This window comes from Chiloscyllium punctatum, chromosome 10, assembly GCF_047496795.1.
Source record: "Chiloscyllium punctatum isolate Juve2018m chromosome 10, sChiPun1.3, whole genome shotgun sequence".
NCBI classification, from domain to species: Eukaryota; Metazoa; Chordata; class Chondrichthyes; order Orectolobiformes; family Hemiscylliidae; genus Chiloscyllium; species Chiloscyllium punctatum.
The window spans coordinates 20389228-20404116 of NC_092748.1; the positions used below are offsets into that span (position 1 = coordinate 20389228).

At 45.3% G+C, this 14889-nt stretch overlaps 1 protein-coding gene across 4 annotated transcripts in view; it reads left to right on the top strand.

The window, feature by feature from the left end:
• The window catches only part of LOC140481932 (receptor tyrosine-protein kinase erbB-4-like), a 1043042-nt gene that overhangs the window by 699355 nt on the left and 328798 nt on the right, over positions 1–14889 (top strand). For all 4 annotated transcript variants that reach the window (XM_072578639.1, XM_072578641.1, XM_072578642.1 and 1 more), the window contains exon 5: positions 4466–4531. In XM_072578639.1, coding sequence (XP_072434740.1) covers positions 4466–4531 — 66 coding nt within the window. The remainder of the gene's footprint in view (positions 1–4465; positions 4532–14889) is intronic.

The following is a 14889-nucleotide window of genomic DNA, read 5'->3' on the forward strand; positions in this document are numbered from 1 at the left end:
CCTAATTTTGCTCTGTCTGTAGTGGTCTTATGGTTTTATTGTATTTACAAGTCATGGATAGGAAAGAAAAACAGCAAAGGCAGAAGGAATGTTTTACCAGAAAAGTATTGAGTATATTGAACATAGTCCTCGTGATGCATTGTGTGGGTTTGATTGAGATCCCTTATTCTACCAACTAAAACTATTGCCACTTTCGTTTTGTGGCTATCGGAAGGAGAGCCCATGCAAAAAGCGAACAAGAGTGAGTGAAGATGTCTTTGTTTCCTGTGAAGTACATTAAAATGGATTTTGAACAAGCAACTTATACATGCATGGTACAAATAAACAGATGGTGTGGAATGACAGCAAATTATACACAGGCGATGCCAGCCAGCCGCAGTTTGCAGAGATAATTACCTCAAATGAACTCTAATGCAGCAACAACGTGACACTTAAACAAGGCCCATGACAAGATGTGTAATTACAGCAGTAACCTTTTGAACCCATCAAACGACTGAGATATCATCTTAGAGAAATGAGGGGAAAAGAATGACCCTAAAGAGAACAAATCTCGACAAACCTCTGCAGTGAGCAACAGCTGAAAAAGAGCGTCCTAGGGTAGGCAAATACACTATAGATGGTCTGTGACCTTTTTAATGCTGAACCCCTGTGGCCTGCTTTTATCTGGCATAACTAGATATCCAAATCAAAGAATTGCTTAGCACAGAAGGGGGCCATTCGGCCCTTTGTGTCTGTTCTGGCTCTATGAAAGAGCTAGCTAATTAGTCTGGCTCCCAGAGCTCTTTCCCCAGAGGCCTGGTATAAAAGTGAGACAGATTAGACTCTGATGAACAGACTGTTATTGATACATCCTAAAGATGATGGGCATTTACAAACTGGGTGTTGCTTGGGAACAATTGCTACACGTCTGCTGTTTAGGCTTGGAGACTGAAAGACTGCGTTAAATCTTCGCTGAGAAAAAGCTTGCTCGAAAGTACAGGAGAGTTTATTTTTGCACGTCAACATGATGATTTGAAGTTTGGTTGATTGGCTTTGGTCAGAGTTTACAACCTTTATCCAATGATTTTGTGAAATCCGTAGATGTGCACCCTGTCCTGTGAAAACAGAAGAAATCGAGCCAGTTTAGTCAGCTTGCTCATTTTCTAGAGCCATGAATACTGTTGATAGAATGTACAGAGTAGCACGTATAGCCAGTTAAACTGTTCAATACAATCATGGCTGATCTTTTGTTTCAGCACGGTGGCTCAGTGGTTAGCACTGCTGCCTCACAGCGTCAGGGACCGGGGTTCGATTCCATCCTCGGGCAACTGTATGTGTGGAGTTTGCACATTCTCTCCGTATCTGTGTGGGTTTCCTCCTGGTGCTCTGGTTTCTTCCTACAAGCCAAAGATGTGCAGGTTAGGTGAATTGGCTGTGCTAAATTGCCCCATAGTGTTCAGGGATGTGTAGGTTAGGGGTAAATGTAGAGTAATAGGTGGCCTACTCTTCAGAGGGTCGGTGTGGACTTGTTAGGCTGTTTCCACACTGTAGGGACTCTAACAATATCTTTCAGAACTCCATTTCTGTGCCCAAACCACATGCCCCTAGAGTCCCATGGTCTTCAACAATCTCAAACTTGATCTACAACCGCAGCTCCCTGAGGTGGAGATTCCTTCCCTCACTCTTTTTCTCTTTTTGCATGGGCTATCCTGCCTGCCTGAAAACATTTCTCCTTGCTTCAGTCCTTTAGCGCCTCTTATTTTGGAGACCACGAGCCCTTGATTCTGGAAGCAACCAGTCAATATTGACCCTGCCAAACCGTCTGGTTGAATGAGGTGCTGCATTAGTAAGGCCGTTCTTCCAAGGATTTTTCTTTGGCAATGCACTGCAATAGGTAAAACAAAACAGAATTATACCGAGTGGCCCCACTCCAGTTTGTGTCAGGTGTCTAATTCTCAACAATATAATGCTTTGTTGTAATGGCCCTGGCAGCGAGGGGAAGATCAGTCTCAGTTTGCTCTCCCCACAAATTTTGCAATGATGGGGCCCTCTCTTGCTATTCTGACTTAAGCAGCCTAGACGTTTTCAACTGCTTGGTGTGCAGGGCCCTTGCACACAGATTGAGAGAGGTTCCCACACTCAGGAGAGCCACCGGTCTGCTGGTGTGTCTGTGGAATCAGATCCCAAATCCAGCCAACAGATTCAAGAGAGTGAAATGCTAACAAACATTCCAGCACTGGTTAGCACGTTGCCCGAAGCACTATTTGGACGAGTAAAGCCGTGCTCCGACATGATCCGGACCGGTTACCGTCAAACCGAATGCCGGGTTTCAGAACGATGATGAAGATTTATCACCGGCTCCTCTCCCTCTTCCTGCTGACAGTCACCTCCTTGGGCTCCTGCCTTTAAACCACCGTCCAATGTCTCGCTCTGCAGAAGATGCTATAACATCGCGCGCCATAGTCTATCTACTTGTGGTTTTTAACGATTGAGGTTTTATTGGATTCCGAAACCATTTAAACACATGTTGCGTAGCTCCGTGAGGACGTGGTTCAGGGTTAATCTCCACATTAAGTTAATCATTTGGAAATCAATGAATGTGATCTGATCAGATATACAGGTGCTAATCTCTTGCTGGGATTTTAAAAACAACATCACAACATACAGGCTGTCTGTAGTGTGGAGAATCTTTGATCCTTCATTTTCAACTTGGAAAAAATACAGATCCCAAAAAAGCAGACATTAGGGAAATAACATGTATATATTTTGCACCTTTTGTGTAATCAGGATATCACTAAGTGGTTCATAGTATAACAGAGACTATATAGCGCAGAGGCCATTCAGCCTTGCTTATCCTTCTGTTGCTTCATGGGTGTATATAGGCTTAAATTCCAGGGAGCGCTGGGGGAGCTCTGCACAACTGGAGGTGACTTCTCCCAGTGGAAGTGTTAAACAAAGGCTCCATTTGCTGTCTCAGGAAGATCCCATGACGATATCTTAAAGAAGGGCAGGGGAGTAATCCCTGGTGCCCTTACCCACTATTTAGTCCTCTGTCAAAATCACAAAAGGCAAGCTACCTGCTCATTTGTCATTTTGCTGTTTGTGGGAGCTTGCTGTGTAGAATTAGCTGCATTGTTTTATATTACAACTACGACTACCCTTCACTAATATTTATTGGCTGTAAAACATCAATGACATCCTGCGACTGTAAAATCTAATGTGTATCTGAAATTTTTTCAAGTCTATTATTATGACTTGACTGAACTACTCCCAAAGGTAGAGAGTTCCATATTCTAACTACTCTCCGGCTAAAGGTGGTTTTCCTAAATTCCTTATTGAATTTATTAGTCACTATCTTATATTAATATTGTTGAGTCCCCCAAGTGGAAACAACTTGCTTACAGATATCTAATCTGTCAATCTATTCAGAGTTTTATATATCTCTCTCAGTCCTTTGTTCTGGAGAAAAGAGCCTTAGCTTGTTCGGTTTTTTTTCTGACCTGTGTAAGATTTCCATTTATGAGCATGTCTGAAAGCATTTTCTCCTGCTTTATCCTTTGTATAGCATCAAGACAATAAGAAGCATTGTGAGGCAAACCCTCTATTCAAGAAGAATGTTCAATACCATCTTCTCAGAAACAAAGTATGATCTGTTAAGATCACGGTGGTACAACGGTTAGCACTACAGCCTCACAGCGCAAGAGACCCGGGTTCAATTCTAACCTTGGTTGACTATCTGTGTGAAGTTTGCACATTCTCCTTGTGTCTCCTTGGGTTTCCGCTGGATGCTTCGCTTCCCTCTCACAGTCCAAAAAATGTACAGGTTAGGTAGCTTGGTCATGCTAAAATGTCCCATGTTCTCCAGGGATGTGTAGTCTCGACGGATTAGCCATGGGAAATGTTGGCTTACAGGGTTGGGGGCTGGTGGGTCTTGGTGGGATGCTTTTCAGTTGGATGGTGTGGACTTGATGGGTTGAGTGGCCTCCATCTGCACTGTAGGGATTCTATGATTCTAAGACAGACAGTAAATACTTACCTTATCAGCAATATCCACATCCTATCTAGAATTCCTACAGTGTGGAAACAGGCTGTTCGACCCAATGAGTCCACATCGACCATCCAAAGAGTAACCCACCCAGACCCTATTATCCTATATTTACCCCTGACTAATGCACCTAACCTATACATCCCTGAACACTACGGGTAATTTAGCATGGCAAATTCACCTAACCTACACATCTTTGGACTGTGGGAGGGAACCGGAGCACCTGGAGGAAACCCACGCAGACACGGGGAGAATGTGCAAACTCCGCACAGACAGTCGCCCGAGACTGGAATCGAACCTGGCGCTGTGAGGCAGCAGCATAACTATGCTGCCACTGGGAATTAATAATAATCGAAGGCAAATTTGAAATGTCTTCACCGTTGTAAGGTAGGCCAGTATTAGACTATACTAACTTGGCGTAATTGTGGTTACTGTGTACAGGTGGAAGATGCCACAAGTCTTGCAATGGCAGATGCTGGGGACCATCGGAGGATCAGTGTCAGACCCGTGAGTATCTTTAATGAAGTACTGTATATTTCCAAGATACATTTAGTTCGTGGGCCTATGGATATCCTTTCATCATACACCCTTGACTTTTAATCATGGGTTGAATATTTCTTGTTCAATGCAATTGCAAGAACAGCCTTTAGTTTAATTGAACCAACGCATAAAATCAGGCCATTTGACAGAAATGATTAACACACGTTTGTATACTGTGTAACCAAACTGACCGGTCAGATGTATGCATCCCATTGACGATGAACAAGAGCTTTATCAAAAGCAAATAATCTCTTTTTCGGGCGAATGCAAAACACTGTAGATGTTGCAAATCTGAAGTAAGAGTGGAAATGACAAGTCCGACAGCAACTTGGAGAGAAAAACTGAGCTAATGTTTCAGATCGGTGACTCAGTTTTGCTGGATGTGTTCCCTGTTTTTTTCTTACTACTGACCAGCTGAGTTTTTTTTATATTCTGAGAGTGTGCTTTGTAATTTGCCATTTTTAGTTCTGCAGCCTCAATTGGTGTAAACACTGAACAAGTGGTGAAGACTGGGTGATCAGAGGTAGACATTGTGTGTGTATATAAGGATTTTATGAATTATTTTCTCAAAGAGCTTGGGTTAGCCAAAATGAATGAAATCAAATCAAGCCGAGCATTCACTCAAATGGGCAACATTTTTCAGTCGATCTAATAGTTGAAACGACTCTGACTCTCAGAGATGTGCAGTGACTGTTAAAATAACTCGCAAGAATTTAACTAATGATCCAAAAATAGAATCTTGGAAATGACTGTTACATTAGTGTGTGAAGGCTGTGTTTGTGCAACTGTACGTTATCTGCTCTCTTAAGAGAGGTAGGTATATTTTATTATTTTAAGATGCTTACTTTAAATTTATCTATTAAAATAGTCGATTTAATTCAGTTAGTACTGGCTATCCATGCACATACACATCACCAAGCTGGACATTTCAATCTTTGGCTGTTTGGTCTGAAAAAATATAAACTACTTGCATGTATCTTATTGTGAAGCATACCTTCAGCATATTTGAATCATGTACAATCTGCCTGACCGTCTCCCAGGCAGACATGGGTACTGCAGATGCTGGAAATCAGAGTCTAGATTAGAGTGGTGCTGGAAAAGCACAGCAGGTCAGGCAGCATCCAAGGAGCAGGAAAATCGACGTTTCGGGCAAAAGCCCTTCATCAGGAATCGTAGCATTTCACGAGGGATGGAGGGACAGCTAACGCGGTGGTCTCGGTGTCAAATATTTGCCCTTCATATGTTCTGCACCCTTTGTTAGAAAGGAATTCCTTCACTCTTTGCTGTTGCTTTATGAGTTGCTGCACTGCTCTGACAAAGGCAGGGAAAGCTGATTTGACATCAAAGTGGCGAAAAAGCAAATTTATCCCCCCACTGCACCCTCCCCTGTCCTGATATCAGGATTTTTGGTGAGCGTTCCTGTCAATTGATTTACAGTTCTTTTCCCCTCTTTTAACCGGACCATGGAGATACTTGCTGCATGTAAGCTCCCTCCGCAGTCACTGGAACCCTTAAACTCACAGCTTACACTCGGGGATTATTTGGCTGGGAAAGGAGGCATTCAACCAAGACACCATCCATAAATACCGCATGCCTGCCTGTCAATCAGAGAAAAGGCTGGTCGAATTGAATTGAACTGAATTGAATTTATTGTCACGCGTACTGAGGCACAGTGAAAACATTTGTCTTGCGAGCAATACAGGCAGATCACAGAGTTAAATAACATAGATAAGTAAATAATAGGTAAACAGCAGCAAAAACAAAAACTCAGGTACAGGCGAATGTTAAGAGTTTGAGAGTCCATTCAGTATTCTAACAACAGTAAAGTAGAAACTGTTTCCAAACCGGCTGGTGGGTGTGTTCAGGATTCTGTACCTTCTCTCCGATGGTAGAGGTTGTAGAAAAACATTGCCAGGGTGGGATGGATCTTTGAGAATGCTGGCGGCCTTTCCTTGACAGCGGGTCTGGTAGATGGATTCTATCCTGGTCGATGTCAGCCGGGTAAAGAAGCAGGTTTAAAATTTGGCGTTGAGCGAAAGCCACGCTTGTTCCGCTCTGCCAGGACATTGTCTGGTGAGAGACAGCAACTGCCCCAGGCAGGTATCTCCTGAGATGGTTTCTGTGTGACTGGAGACACGTCATTTATAGCAGAAGCCTACCTCTGAAAGCACAGATCTCAGAAGATGCGCTACCCAGATAGAAACAGGATGTGATACGTCCCAATCCCCTTCACAAGCATGTTCAGGAGATAACGTTCTGTTAAATGCTTCAAGAAAGTGGTGAGTTTCAATTACCATATATAGTTTCTCAGTCTGTTCACACAGCAAGTCCAATGCCACCCATTCCTCACTGCAGGTAGGATCAGGCATGTTTGCCCAACTTCCTTTTGTTACTTGGCTGTGAAGCAGTCTGATTTTGCCTGAAGATTTCCCTTTCGGATTTAGTGTATTACCACCTCTTGCACTCCACCCCCACAATAGTATTGCAGTCAGTTATGTACAGGGAATTACCTGCATGCTTCCAAACTTCACCATATCTCAACAAAACATCAACGTACCACACCTCTGCACCAACACATAGATTCATGAACTCATAAAGATGCACAGCACAGAAACAGACCCTTCGGTCCAACTTGTCCATGCCGACCAGATATCCCAACCCAATCTTGTCCCAACTGCCAGCACCCGGCCCATATCCCTCCTAACTCTTGCTATTCATATACTCATCCAGATGCCTTTAAATGTTGCAATTGTACTAGCCTCCACCTGGCAGCTCATTCCGTACACGTACCACCCTCTGCGTGAAAAAGTTGCCCCTTAGTTCTCTTTTATATCTTTCCCTCTCACCCTAAACCTATGCCCTCTAGTTCTGGACTCCCCCACCCCCAGGGAAAAGACTTTGTCTATTTACCCTATCCATGCCCCTCATAATTTTGTAAACCTCTATAAGGTCACCCCTCAGCCTCCGATGCTCCAGGGAAAACAGCCCCAGCCTGTTCAGTCTCTCCCTATACTCAAATCCTCCAACCCTGGCAACATCCTTATAAATGCTTTCTGAACCTTTTCAAGTTTCACAACATCTTTCCGATAGGAAGGAGACCAGAATTGCACGCAATATTCGAACAGCAGCCTAACCAATATCCTGTACATCTGCAACATGACCTCCCAACTCCTGTAGTCAATATTCTGCCCAATAAAGGAAAGCATACCAAATGCCTTCTTCACTCTCCTATCTACCTGCGACTCCACTTTCAAGGAGCTATGAACCTGCACTCCAAGGTCTTTTTGTTCAGCAACACTCCCTAGGAAGTTTAGTGTATAAGTCCTGCTAAGATTTGCTTTCCCAAAATGCAGCATCTCTCATTTATCTGAATTAACCTCCATCTGCCACTCCTCAGCCCATTGGCCCATCTGATCAAGATCCTGTTGTAATCTGAGGTAACCTTCGCTGTCCATTGCACCTCCAATTTTGGTGTCATCCTACTTACTAACTATACCTCTTATGCTCACATCCAAATCATTTATATAAATGACAAAAAGTAGAGGACCCAGCACCGATCCTTGTGGCACTCCACTGGTCACAGGCCTCCAGTCTGAAAAACAACCCTCCACCACCACGTTTGAGCCAGTTCTGTATCCAAATGGCTACTTCTCTCTGTGTTCCATGAGATCTAACCTTGCTAACCAGTCTCCCATGGAGAACCTTGTTGAATGCCTTACTGAAGTCCATATGGATCACATCTACTGCTCTGCCCGAATCAATCCTCTTTATTACTTCTTCAAAAAACTCAATGAAGTTTGTGAGACATAATTTCCCATGCACAAAACCATGTTGACTATCCGAATCAGTCCTTGCCTTTCCAAATAGATGTACATCCTGTCCCTCAGGATTCACTCCAACAATGTGCCCACCACTGCCGACAAACTCACTGGTCTATAGTTCCCTGGCTTGTCCTTACCGCCCTTCTTAAACAGTGGCACCACATTAGCCACCCTCCAGTCTTCCGGCACCTCACCTGTGACTATCGATGATATAAATATCTCAGCAAGAGGCCTAGCAATCACTTCTCTAGCTTCCCACAAAGTTCTCGGGTACACCTGATCATGTCCTGGGGATTTATCCACCTTTATGTGCTTCAAGACATCCAACACTTCCTCCTCTGTCATATGGACATTTTTCAAGATGTCACCATCCATTTCCCTATAGTCTATATCTTTCATGTCCTTTTCCACAGTAAATACTGATGCAAAATATTCATTTAGTATCTCCCCCATTTTCTGCGGCTCGACACAAAGGCCACCTTGCTGATCTTTGAGGGCCCCTATTCTCTCCCTAGTTACCCTTTTCTCCTTAATGTATTTGTAAAATACCTTTGGATTCTCCTTAACTCTGTTTGCCAAAGCTATCTCATGTTTCTTTTTTGTCCTCCTGATTTCCCTGTTAAATATACTCCTACTTTCTTTATACTCTTGTAAGGATTCACTCGATCTATCCTGTCTATACCTGACTTATGCTTCCTTCTTTTTCTTAACCAAACCCTCAATTTCTTTAGTCATCTAGCATTCCCCATACCTACCAGCCTTTCCTTTCACCCTGACAGGATTATATTTTTTTCTGGATTCTCGTTATCTTATTTCTGAAGGCTTCCCATTTTCCAGCCGTCCCTTTACCTGTGAACATCTGCCCCCATTCAGACTTTGAAAGTTCTTGCCTAATACCATCAAAATTGGCCTTTCTCCCATTTAGAACTTCAACTTTTAGATCTGGTCTATCCTTTTCCATCACTATTTTAAAACTAATAGAATTATGGTCACTGGCCCCAAAGTGCTCGCCCACTGACACCTCAGTCTCCTGCCCTGCCTTATTTCCCAAGAGTGGGTCAAGTTTCGCACCTTCTCTAGTAGGTACATCCACATACTGAATCAGAAAATTGTCTTGTACACACTTAAGAAATTCCTCTCCATCTAAACCTTTAACACTATGGCAGTCCCAGTCTATGTTTGGAAAGTTAAAATCCCCTACCATAACCATCTTATTATTCTTACAGATAACTGAGATCTCCTTACATGTTTCTCAATTTCCCTCTGACTATTGGGGGGTCTATAATACAATCCCAATAAGGTGATCATCCCTTTCTTATTTCTCAGTTCCACCCAAATAACTTCCCTGGATGTATTTCTGGGAATATCCTCCCTCAGCACAGCTGTAATGCTATCCCTTATCAAAAATGCCACTCCCCCTCCTCTCTTGCCTCCCTTTCTATCCTTCCTGTAGCATCTATATCCTGGAACATTAAGTTGCCAGTCCTGCCCATCCCTGAGCCATGTTTCTGTAATTGCTATGATATCCCAGTCCCATGTTCTGAACCATACCCTGAGTTCATCTGCCTTCCCAGTTAGGCCCCTTGCATTGAAATAAATGTAGTTTAAGTTATTAGTCCTACCTTGTCCCTGCCTGCCCTGACTATTTGACTCGCTTCTGTTCTCAACTGTACCCTTCTCAGATCAATCTCTTTCCTCACTATCTCCCTGGGTCCCACCACCCACCCCCCCTCCCCACCTTACTAGTTTAAATCCTCCCAAGCAGTTCTAGCAAATCTCTCTGCCAGTATATTAGTCCCCTTCCAATTTAGGTGCAATCCGTCCTTCTTGTACAGGTCACTTCTACCCCAAAAGAAATTCCAATGATGCAAAAATATGAATCTTCTCCTATACATCAGCTCCTCAGTCATGCATTCATCTGCTCTAGACTCCTACTCTTGTCCTCACTAGCTCATAGCACTGGGAGTAATCCAGATATTACTACTCACGAGGACCTCCTTTTTAAATTCATGCCTAACTCTCTATAATCTCCCTTCAGAGTCTCAACTTTTCCCCTTCCTATATCGTTGGTTCCAATGTGCACAATGACCTCCTGCTGGCCCCTCTCCCCCTTACGAACATTCTGCACCCTCTCTGAGACATTCTTGATCCTGGCACCAGGGAAGCAACACACCATTCTGATTTTTCACTGCTGGCCACAGAAACATCTGTCTGTACCTCGGACTCCCCTAACACATTTGATCTCTTGGAACCGGACGCACCTCGCATTGCATTAGAACCAGTCTCAAGTCCAATGCCATCCATTCCTCACTGCAGGTAGGATCAGGCATGTTTGCCCAACTTCCTTTTGTTACTTGGATGTGAAGTAATCTTATTTTACGTGAAGATTTCCCTTTTGGATTTAGTGTATTCCCACCTCTTGCACTCCACCCCCACAATAGTATTGCAGTCAGTAATGTACAGGGAATTACCTGAACACTTCCAAACTTCACCACACCTCAACAAAGCATCAACATTACCACACCTCTGCGCCAACCTGTCAGCATTGAATTAAAACAAATTGAAATTCAGATCACAGCAGAAAAGAAATAATTTATATTTGCGTAATGTCTTTCAAAGCAATATGATATCCCTGACCATGCCGATTCTAAAGTAGAGAAACAAATGTTAATTAGCTAATTGACCAGTGAATTCCCAGGCTTTTCTTGAAAAAGCGCCACAATTTTTTTTAAATCAGAGGGCTCAAGTTTAATATCTCATCTGAAGGATGGAATCTCTGACATTACAGCACTTGCTCGCTCCTGCATTGAAATATCAGCCTAGTCTCTGTGCTTGAGTTCAGAACTGACGCTTCAATCCATAGCCATATGATTTAGTAGTGAGACTGTTCCCCAATGAGCTGAGGGTGAGTCCACACAGAGACAACAGGCTTAAGAGCCTCCTTTAGTGCTGTAACAATTCTGTAAGTAGACAAGCAGGAGGCTGGAAGAACACAGCAAGCCAGACCACATCAGGGGGTGGAGAAGTCCCTTCTTCAAGAATGGAGGTATAACCCTTCTTCAGGAATGGAGGTGGGAGTAGGGGGAGCTGCAGATATAGAGGGGCAAGGGGAAGGGTTATAGGTGGGGAGAGGGGCGGAGTGGTGAGGTGGTGATAGGTGAATACAGGTGGTGTGTACAACCTGGTTGGTCGACGGGAAGAATGAATCTGGTTGGTAGTTGGAGGGAAGGATCGGTCAGAGGAATGGAAGGGAGGGGGAAGGGCTGGAGAGGGAGTCGGGGATGGGTGGGATGGTTATTTGAAATTGGAGAACTCAATATTGAGTCCTCCGGGCTGTAGGGTACCTAGGAGGAAGATGTGGTGTTGTTCCTTCAACTTGCAGTCCGGACGCTGTGGCAATGGAGGAGGCCCAGGATGGTCATGTCAGCGAGGGAGTGGGAAGGGAAATTAAAATGGGCGGAGACCTGGAGGTCAGGCTGGCCCTTTCAGGCCCGGCTGAGATGCTCAGCAAAACGTGCCCTTAGTTTCGTTTGGTCTCACTGATGAAGAGCACACTAGGAGCACTGGATACAGTAAACAAAGTTGGAGGCGAGGAGGTGAACCTCTGTCTCACCTGAAAGGACTGTTTGGGGCCCTGGATGGAAGTGAGGGGGTGGTGTGCTGGCAGATTTTGCATCTTTTTATGGTTGGGGCGGCGGGGTGTAGTTGGTGGGGAGATTGGAGTGAACCATGGACTGGTGAAAGGAACGGTCCTTGAGAAGGCAGAGAGGGGGTGGGGGGGATGAAGATGTTCTTGGTGACGGGGCCTAGTTGGACTTGGCTGATATGTTTAAGGATGATGTGTTGGATGCGTAAATGAGTGGGGTGGAAAGTGAGGACAAGGGGGGACCTGTCTTTATTATGTTTGGAGGGGGTGAGGTTTAGTGCAGTGGAGCAGGAGGAGGTGCAGTAGAACAGAGGGGGAGAAAAGGTAATTTAAAATAGGTGAACATGTGGGATGCTTGGGAATGGAACATCTCCTCGTCAGAGCAGATGCGGCGGAGATGGAGGAATTGGGAAAATGGGATGGAGTTTTTGCAGGATACAGGGTGGGAGGAGGTATAATCCAGGTAGTTGTGGGAGTCTGATGGTTTGTAGTAAATGTCAGTCCATAAACTGTTGTCGGAGGTGGAATTGGAGAGGTCAAGAAGGGGGAAGGAGTCGTCTGAGATAGAACAAGTGAATTTAAAAGCGGGATGGAAGTTGTGGACAAAGGCAATGAACTGATCCAGTTCAGCCTGGGTGCAGGATTCATAGAATCCCTATAGTATGGAAGCAGGCCCTTCAGCCCTATAAGTTCACACTGACCCTCCGAAGAGTATCCCACCAAACCCAATCCTTTACATTTACCCCCAACCTACACATCCCTGAATACTATGGGCAATTTAGCATGACCAGTTCACCTAAGGTGCACATCTTTGGATTGTGAGAGGAAACCCGAGCACCCGGAGGAAACCCACACAGACACGGGGAGAATGTGCAAACTCCACAGAGACAGACGAGTGAAGCTAGAATCAAACCCAGGTCCCTTGTGCTGTGAGGCTTCAGTGCTAACTACTGGGCCACCGTGCTGCCCTAATTAGATTACATTCCCTACAGTGTGGAAACAGGCCCTTTGGCCCAACAAGCCCAACACCGACCCTCCGAAGAGTAACCCACCCAGACCCATTCCCCAACCCTATATTTACCTCTGACAAATGCACCTAACACTATGGGCAATTTAGCATGGCCAATTCACCTGACCTGCCCATCTTTGGATTGTGGGAGGAAACTGGTGAACCTGGAGGAATGCCTCACAGATACAGGGAGAATGTATAAACTCCACACAAACAGTCGCCCGAGGAAGGAATCAAACCTGGGTCGCTGGTGCTGTGAGGTGGCAGTGTTAACCATTGAGCCATCGTGCCACCACTGATGCAGCATTGATGCAGTCATCGATGTAATGGCAGGAGAATTGAAGAGGGATTGTTCGACGTGACTGACAAACAGGCAGGCTTAGCTGGGGCTCATGCGAGGGCCCATGGCCATCCCCTGAATTTGGAGGAAATGGGAAGAGTTCAAAGAAAAGTTACTGAGGGTGAGGACTAATTTGGCGAGGCAGAGGAGGGTATCGGTGGAGGTGGACTGGATGGACTGTTGGAGAGGAAGAAGCTGAGGGCTTGCTGGCCATCATTATGTGGTATGGACATGTATAAGGACTGCACGTCCATAGTGAAGATGAAGCGCTGGGGTCGGGGAGCTGGAAGTTTCCATAGAGATGGAGGGCATGGTTGGTGTCCCAGGTGTAGGGAGGGAAGTGTTTCAGCCAAGGGGGAGAGAATGGAGTTGAGGGTGGAAGAAATGAGTACTGTGAGGTAGGAACATACGGAGATGATGAATCGGCCTGGGTAGTTGAACTTGTGGATCTTAGGGAGCTGGTAGAACCAGGCAATATGGGGCTGGGGGACTATGAGGTTGAAGGCAGTGGAGGGGAGATCACCAGAGGTGATGAGGTCACAGACAGTGTGGGTGACGCTGGCCTGATGGGCCGAGGCAGAGTCGTGGTCAAGCAGAAGGGAGCATATGGAGTCAGAGAGCTCATGTCAGAGGCTGAACCACCTTTTCATTTCCATCTCGGGTGACAGTTACAGACAGACATTTACTACAAACCCACAGACTCCCATAACTATCTGGACCACACTCCTTCCACACCATTTCCTACAAAAGCTCAATCTCGTTTTCCCAATTCTTCTGTGTCCATCGCATCTGCTCTGATGAGGAGATGTGCCCTTCCCAAGTATCCCCGAATATTTTAAATAACATGCTTTTCCCCCCTCTGTCATCCAGACTGCCCTCCATCACACCTATTCCATTCCCCACTTTGTGGCTCTAAATCCTTCCCCCTCCAAACATAATAAAGGCAGGTTTTCCCTTGTTCCTATTTCCAACCCCACCAGTTTCCGCATCCAACATATCATCACTAAACACTTCTGCTAACTCTGACTAGACCCCACCACCGAGAACATCTTCCCCTCCCCACCCCTCTCTGCCTTCTGCAAGGACCGTTCCCTTCGACAGTCCTTGGTTTATGCCACTCTCCCACTAACTCACCCCAAACCCCAGGTACCTTCCCCTGCAACCGGAAAAGATGCAAAGTCGGCTAGCACACCACCTCCCTCACCTCCATCCAGGGCCCCAAACCTTTTGGTCACCGCCCAATCCAATTCCCCTTCCCACTTCCTCTTTGACATATCCATCCTCGGCCTCCTCCATTGCCACAATGAATCAGACCGTAAGTTGGAGGAACAATCCCTCATTTTCCTCCTGAGCAGCCTACAGCCTGGAGGACTCAACACAGAGTTCTCCAATTTCCAGTAAACTTTCCACCCATCCCCCAACCCCGACTCCCTTTCCAGCCCCTCCCTTCCATCCCTCCAACTGACCCTTCCCTCCAACTACCAACCGGATTCATTCCTCCCATCGACC